This window comes from Salvelinus alpinus, chromosome 24 (assembly GCF_045679555.1).
Source record: "Salvelinus alpinus chromosome 24, SLU_Salpinus.1, whole genome shotgun sequence".
Taxonomy (NCBI): Eukaryota; Metazoa; Chordata; class Actinopteri; order Salmoniformes; family Salmonidae; genus Salvelinus; species Salvelinus alpinus.
This window is the reverse complement of record NC_092109.1, coordinates 47282544-47291732: the sequence shown is the minus strand read 5'-3', so window position 1 is coordinate 47291732 and position 9189 is coordinate 47282544. Positions and strand designations below refer to the sequence as shown.

Sequence of the window (9189 nt, the reverse complement as noted above, 5' to 3'; positions counted from 1 at the left end):
CCGAACGTGCTACCTTGTCCCTGTACCTGCTGTCTCTAACTCTGAATGATTGGCTATGAAAAGCCAACTGACATTTACTCCTGAGGTGCTGACTTGTTGCACCCTCGACAACCACTGTGATTATTATTATTTGACCATGCTGGTCATTTATGAACATTTGAACATCTTGGCCATGTTCTGTTATAATCTCCACCCGGCACAGCCAGAAGAGGACTGGCCACCCCTCATAGCCTGGTTCCTCTCTAGGTTTTTTCCTAGGTTTTGGCCTTTCTAGGGAGTTTTTCCTAGCCACCGTGCTTCTACATCTGCATTCCTTGCTGTTTGGGGTTTTAGGCTGGGTTTCTGTACAGCACTTTGAGATATCAGCTATATAAATACATTTGATTTGATTGAGTAAATTGTAAAACATTTAAAATAAATCATTATTAGGTATTCTGTCTCCATGACACGTTTTCTCTGTTCATTCACAACTCCTGTCTCGTTAATTAGAGAGGATCTGTAGAGGAAGTAAACACATCACAGTGTTGTTCAATTACTGCCGTTTGAGACATGGAAAATACCAAACGTAACCATGCAAACGAAATACGTTTTACTCTGGTTTCCATATTCCACTGATGAGACAATAGCGACGTTGTGTGGACACATGAAGTACAACTATGCAAACATATCCAGGCTTTATAATCAAGCGACGAATCACCGGTTGGTTTAACTAGACTGGGATTGAGTCGTCATGCCTTTGTCGTCTCCACGCTGTTTCAATGGACGCTTTCGACTTGTTTCGTAAACTCGGAGCCGGAGCGAAATTTGATTTCAAGAGGTTTGGAAAAGATGCCGAAAGATTTAAGGTAATGAGGATGTTGTCCAATATTAATATATTCATGTTCAGCGAGTAGTATTTGAACGCTGCAAAGAGTTGACTGTACAGTCAGCTAGTTAGCTAGCTAATGGCTAGTTAGCTTGTGTATGTCCATGCATGCCTCGATCTGTAGTGACGCAGTCTAGCTAAGTTAGCTAGTTTCAGGTTTAGAATGAATACATCTCAAACTCATTGTTTCGTTTATTCTCTTAAATAGAAGTCCCGGATATCATATATGCAATGTATTGTTTCTCTGCGGTCTAAAGCACCCGGGTAACTTTCGATTGTTTTGGCTAGCTAACATTATTCTGAGAGTTTGTAGTGAGATGTATCAGGACATATATCACATTAGGATTTAGCGGTCTGGGGGTATTGCTAGTAGCTGTCTTCATAGTGTACTCTTGTCATTAACAATAGTTGTATTCGTGGTACGTGTGTGCGTTCCAGGTGGTCAGGTCCCAAGAGAAAGATGTATCTGACCACTATGGGATCGACTTTTTCGGAACCGGAGTAACCCACGGCAACAAGGAGCAGAGAGCGGCGGAGAAGCAAGAAGAAGAGGGAGATGCTGTTGCAGGGAAAAGGAAACTACAGGATGAGGAGAAGACTGCAAAGAAGAAAAAGAAAGATACTCAGGCTGAAGGTAGTATTTGGAGGCGTGTGTTCTACAGTGCAGTGAACAAGTATTTGCCCCTTTCTGATTCTCAATTTCTTTTATACTGAATGTTATCAGATCTTCAACCAAAACCTAATATTAGATAAAGAGAACCCGTGTTTACAAATTGTAAAAAGAGTGTACTTATGCAATTTAACAAAGTTATGTAACACCCAATTCACCTGTGTGAAAAAGTCCACTTACACTCAATAACTGGTTGTGCCACCTTTAACTGTACTGACTCCAACCAAACACTTCCTGTAGTTGTTGATCAGTCCACCTTTAACTGTAATGACTCCAACCAAACACTTCCTGTAGTTGTTGATCAGTCCACCTTTAGCTGTAATGACTCCAACCAAACACTTCCTGTAGTTGTTGATCAGTCCACCTTTAGCTGTAATGACTCCAACCAAACACTTCCTGTAGTTGTTGATCAGTCCACCTTTAGCTGCAATGACTCCCACCAAACACTTCCTGTAGTTGTTGATCAGTCCACCTTTAACTGTAATGACTCCAACCAAACACTTCCTGTAGTTGTTGATCAGTCCACCTTTAGCTGCAATGACTCCCACCAAACACTTCCTGTAGTTGTTGATCAGTCCACCTTTAACTGTAATGACTCCAACCAAACACTTCCTGTAGTTGTTGATCAGGCCACCTTTAGCTGTAATGACTCCCATCAAACACTTCCTGTAGTTGTTGATCAGTCCACCTTTAGCTGTAATGACTGCTACCAAACACTTCCTGTAGTTGTTGATCAGTCCACCTTTAGCTGTAATGACTCCCACCAAACACTTCCTGTAGTTGGTGATCAGTCCACCTTTAGCTGTAATGACTCCAACCAAACACTTCCTGTAGTTGTTGATCAGTCCACCTTTAGCTGCAATGACTCCAACCAAACACTTCCTGTAGTTGTTGATCAGTCTCTCACATCGCTGTGGAGGAATTTTGCCCCACTCTTGCGTGCAGAAATGCTTTAACTCAGTGACATTTGTGTGTTTTCAAGCAAGAAATGCTCGTTTCAAGTCCTGCCACATCTCAATAGGGATTAGGTCTGGACTTTAACTAGGCCATTCCAACACTTTAAATGTGTTGCTTTTCAGCCATTTTCATGTCGACTTGATTGTGTGTTTTGGATCATTGTCTTGCTGCACTTCAGCTTCAGCTCACAGACTGATGGCCTGACATTGTCCTGTAGAATTATCTGATGCGGAGCAGAATTCATGGTTTACTTCATTAATTCAACCATTTCAAAAAACAAGCACACACAAACAGCCATAACTGCATATGATTTAAATCACGGAGGATAACACACAAAGTATGGGCCTTATTTCCATTGCTAAATCATGGACGATAACACACAGTACAGGCTGGGACTTATTTCCATTTTGGTCCTCTTGAAACAAGATGGCTCGGCCAGATCCAACACGGTTGAACACATTATGACAGCGAGATAATAAAACAAAGAAGAACCTCTAATCTGGGACACCCAAGCCTCAACAGGCAGAACCATAAATACTCCTGTAAACCAAACCCAGTCTAATCTGGGACACCCTAGCCTCAACAGGCAGCCAGTTGAGTTCCTGAAAGCAGCTCCTGCCTATGTGAGTACGTGGACTCACCTTCAATACTACCCCTGATCAACATATTCTGGGCTATCTGGAGCTTCCCCTTCATAAGCTTAGATAAGCCCCCAAAACCAGGAAGTTCCTTCTATTAAGGCAAGTGGTCCAGGTCCTGAGGCAGCAAAGCATCCCCAAACCATCGCACCACCACCACCATGCTGACCCCTAACCATCCCACTACCACCACCATGCTGACCCCAAACCATCACACTACCACCACCATGCTGACCCCAAACCATCACACCACCACCACCATGCTGACCCCAAACCATCCCACTACCACCACCATGCTGACCCCTAACCATCACACTACCACCACCATGCTGACCCCAAACCATCACACTACCACCACCATGCTGACCCCTAACCATCACACTACCACCACCATGCTGACCCCAAACCATCCCACTACCACCACCATGCTGACCCCAAACCACCACCATGCTGACCCCAAACCATCACACTACCACCACCATGCTGACCCCAAACCACCACCATGCTGACCCCAAACCATCACACTACCACCACCATGCTGACCCCAAACCATCACACTACCACCACCATGCTGACCCCTAACCATCACACTACCACCACCATGCCTGACCCCACACCATCACACTACCACCACCATGCTGACCCCAAACCATCACACTACCACCACCATGCTGACCCCAAACCATCACACTACCACCACCATGCTGACCCCAAACCATCACACTACCACCACCATGCTGACCCCAAACCATCACACTACCACCACCATGCTGACCCCAAACCATCACACCACCACCACCATGCCTGACCCCACACCATCACACTACCACCACCATGCTGACCCCAAACCATCACACTACCACCACCATGCTGACCCCAAACCATCACACCACCACCACCATGCTGACCCCAAACCATCACACTACCACCACCATGCTGACCCCTAACCATCACACTACCACCACCATGCTGACCCCCAAACCATCACACTACCACCACCATGCTGACCCCAAACCATCACACTACCACCACCATGCTGACCCCAAACCATCACACTACCACCACCATGCTGACCCCAAACCATCACACTACCACCACCATGCTGACCCCAAACCATCACACTACCACCACCATGCTGACCCCAAACCATCACACTACCACCACCATGCTGACCCCAAACCATCACACTACCACCACCATGCTGACCCCTAACCATCACACCACCACCATGCTGACCCCAAACCATCACACTACCACCACCACCACCATGCTGACCCCAAACCATCACACTACCACCACCACCATGCTGACCCCAAACCATCACAATACCACCACCATGCTGACCCCAAACCATCACACTACCACCACCATGCTGACCCCAAACCATCACACTACCACCACCATGCTGACCCCTAACCATCACACCACCACCATGCTGACCCCAAACCATCACACTACCACCACCATGCTGACCCCTAACCATCACACTACCACCACCATGCTGACCCCCAAACCATCCCACTACCACCACCATGCTGACCCCAAACCATCACACTACCACCACCATGCTGACCCCAAACCATCCCACTACCACCACCATGCTGACCCCAAACCATCCCACTACCACCACCATGCTGACCCCAAACCATCACACTACCACCACCATGCTGACCCCAAACCATCACACTACCACCACCATGCTGACCCCAAACCATCACACTACCACCACCATGCTGACCCCAAACCATCACACTACCACCACCATGCTGACCCCAAACCATCACACTACCACCAAGATGCTGACCCCAAACCATCACACTACCACCACCATGCTGACCCCAAACCATCACACTACCACCACCATGCTGACCCCAAACCATCACACTACCACCACCATGCTGACCCCAAACCATCACACTACCACCACCATGCTGACCCCAAACCATCACACTACCACCACCATGCTGACCCCAAACCATCACACTATCACCACCATGCTGACCCCAAACCATCACACTACCACCACCATGCTGACCCCAAACCCTCACACTACCACCACCATGCTGACCCCAAACCATCACACTACCACCACCATGCTGACCCCAAACCATCACACTACCACCACCATGCTGACCCCTAACCATCACACTACCACCACCATGCTGACCCCAAACCATCACACCACCACCACCATGCTGACCCCAAACCATCACACCACCACCACCATGCTGACCCCAAACCATCACACTACCACCACCATGCTGACCCCAAACCATCACACCACCACCACCATGCCTGACCCCACACCATCACACTACCACCACCATGCTGACCCCAAACCATCACACTACCACCACCATGCTGACCCCAAACCATCACACTACCACCACCATGCTGACCCCAAACCATCACACTACCACCACCATGCTGACCCCAAACCATCACACCACCACCACCATGCTGACCCCAAACCATCACACTACCACCACCATGCTGACCCCTAACCATCACACTACCACCACCATGCTGACCCCCAAACCATCACACTACCACCACCATGCTGACCCCAAACCATCACACTACCACCACCATGCTGACCCCAAACCATCACACTACCACCACCATGCTGACCCCAAACCATCACACTACCACCACCATGCTGACCCCAAACCATCACACTACCACCACCATGCTGACCCCAAACCATCACACTACCACCACCATGCTGACCCCAAACCATCACACTACCACCACCATGCTGACCCCAAACCATCACACTACCACCACCATGCTGACCCCAAACCATCACACTACCACCACCATGCTGACCCCTAACCATCACACCACCACCATGCTGACCCCAAACCATCACACTACCACCACCATGCTGACCCCAAACCATCACACTACCACCACCACCATGCTGACCCCAAACCATCACAATACCACCACCATGCTGACCCCAAACCATCACACTACCACCACCATGCTGACCCCAAACCATCACACTACCACCACCATGCTGACCCCTAACCATCACACCACCACCATGCTGACCCCAAACCATCACACTACCACCACCATGCTGACCCCTAACCATCACACTACCACCACCATGCTGACCCCCAAACCATCACACTACCACCACCATGCTGACCCCAAACCATCACACTACCACCACCATGCTGACCCCAAACCATCACACTACCACCACCATGCTGACCCCAAACCATCACACTACCACCACCATGCTGACCCCAAACCATCCCACTACCACCACCATGCTGACCCCAAACCATCACACTACCACCACCATGCTGACCCCAAACCATCACACTACCACCACCATGCTGACCCCTAACCATCCCACTACCACCCCCATGCTGACCCCAAACCATCCCACTACCACCACCATGCTGACCCCAAACCATCACACTACCACCACCACGCTGACCCCTAACCATCACACTACCACCCCCACGCTGACCCCAAACCATCACACTACCACCCCCACGCTGACCCCAAACCATCACACTACCACCACCACGCTGACCCCTAACCATCACACTACCACCACCACGCTGACCCCTAACCATCACACTACCACCACCACGCTGACCCCAAACCATCACACTACCACCACCACGCTGCCCCCAAACCATCACACTACCACCACCACGCTGACCCCACACCATCACACTACCACCACCACGCTGACCCCAAACCATCACACTACCACCACCACGCTGCCCCCAAACCATCACACTACCACCCCCACGCTGACCCCAAACCATCCCACTACCACCACCACGCTGACCCCTAACCATCACACTACCACCACCACGCTGACCCCAAACCATCACACTACCACCACCACGCTGACCCCAAACCATCACACTACCACCACCATGCTGACCCCAAACCATCACACTACCACCACCATGCTGACCCCAAACCATCACACTACCACCACCATGCTGACCCCAAACCATCACACTACCACCACCATGCTGACCCCAAACCATCACACTACCACCACCACGCTGACCCCAAACCATCACACTACCACCACCATGCTGACCCCAAACCATCACACTACCACCACCATGCTGACCCCAAACCCTCACACTACCACCACCATGCTGACCCCAAACCATCACACTACCACCACCATGCTGACCCCAAACCATCACACTACCACCACCATGCTGACCCCAAACCATCACACTACCACCACCATGCTGACCCCAAACCATCACACTACCACCACCATGCTGACCCCAAACCATCACACTACCACCACCATGCTGACCCCAAACCATCACACTACCACCACCATGCTGACCCCAAACCATCACACTACCACCACCATGCTGACCCCTAACCATCACACTACCACCACCATGCTGACCCCAAACCATCACACTACCACCACCATGCTGACCCCAAACCATCACACTACCACCACCATGCTGACCCCAAACCATCACACTACCACCACCACGCTGACCCCAAACCATCACACTACCACCACCACGCTGACCCCAAACCATCACACTACCACCACCATGCTGACCCCAAACCATCACACTACCACCACCATGCTGACCCCAAACCATCACACTACCACCACCACGCTGACCCCAAACCATCACACTACCACCACCACGCTGCCCCCAAACCATCACACTACCACCACCACGCTGACCCCACACCATCACACTACCACCACCACGCTGACCCCAAACCATCACACTACCACCACCACGCTGACCCCAAACCATCACACTACCACCACCACGCTGACCCCAAACCGTCCCACTACCACCACCACGCTGACCCCAAACCATCACACTACCACCACCACGCTGACCCCAAACCATCACACTACCACCACCACGCTGACCCCAAACCATCACACTACCACCACCACGCTGACCCCAAACCATCACACTACCACCACCATGCTGACCCCAAACCATCACACTACCACCACCATGCTGACCCCAAACCATCACACTACCACCACCACGCTGACCCCAAACCATCACACTACCACCACCACGCTGACCCCAAACCATCACACTACCACCACCACGCTGACCCCAAACCATCACACTACCACCACCACGCTGACCCCAAACCATCACACTACCACCACCACGCTGACCCCAAACCATCACACTACCACCACCACGCTGACCCCAAACCATCACACTACCACCACCACGCTGACCCCAAACCATCACACTACCACCACCACGCTGACCCCAAACCATCACACTACCACCACCACGCTGACCCCAAACCATCACACTACCACCACCACGCTGACCCCTAACCATCACACTACCACCACCACGCTGACCCCTAACCATCACACTACCACCACCACGCTGACCCCAAACCATCACACTACCACCACCACGCTGACCCCAAACCATCACACTACCACCACCATGCTGACCCCAAACCATCACACTACCACCACCATGCTGACCCCAAACCATCACACTACCACCACCATGCTGACCCCAAACCATCACACTACCACCACCATGCTGACCCCAAACCATCACACTACCACCACCATGCTGACCCCAAACCATCACACTACCACCACCATGCTGACCCCAAACCATCACACTACCACCACCATGCTGACCCCAAACCATCACACTACCACCACCATGCTGACCCCAAACCATCACACTACCACCACCATGCTGACCCCAAACCATCACACTACCACCACCATGCTGACCCCAAACCATCACACTACCACCACCATGCTGACCCCAAACCATCACACTACCACCACCATGCTGACCCCAAACCATCACACTACCACCACCATGCTGACCCCAAACCATCACACTACCACCACCATGCTGACCCCAAACCATCACACTACCACCACCATGCTGACCCCAAACCATCACACTACCACCACCATGCTGACCCCAAACCATCACACTACCACCACCACGCTGACCCCAAACCATCACACTACCACCACCACGCTGACCCCAAACCATCACACTACCACCACCACGCTG

The 9189-nt window shown here is 51.1% G+C and overlaps 1 protein-coding gene across 1 annotated transcript in view; it reads left to right on the top strand.

Annotated features, from left to right (window-relative positions):
* The first annotated feature begins 697 nt into the window (after positions 1 to 697).
* ddx52 (DEAD (Asp-Glu-Ala-Asp) box polypeptide 52) overlaps positions 698 to 9189 on the top strand; it is a 46547-nt gene continuing 38055 nt past the window's right edge. Inside the window, exons 1-2 of the mRNA XM_071362943.1 lie at positions 698 to 845; positions 1304 to 1499. Of these exons, the coding sequence (XP_071219044.1) occupies positions 759 to 845; positions 1304 to 1499 (283 nt within the window). The 5' untranslated portion in view covers positions 698 to 758. The remainder of the gene's footprint in view (positions 846 to 1303; positions 1500 to 9189) is intronic.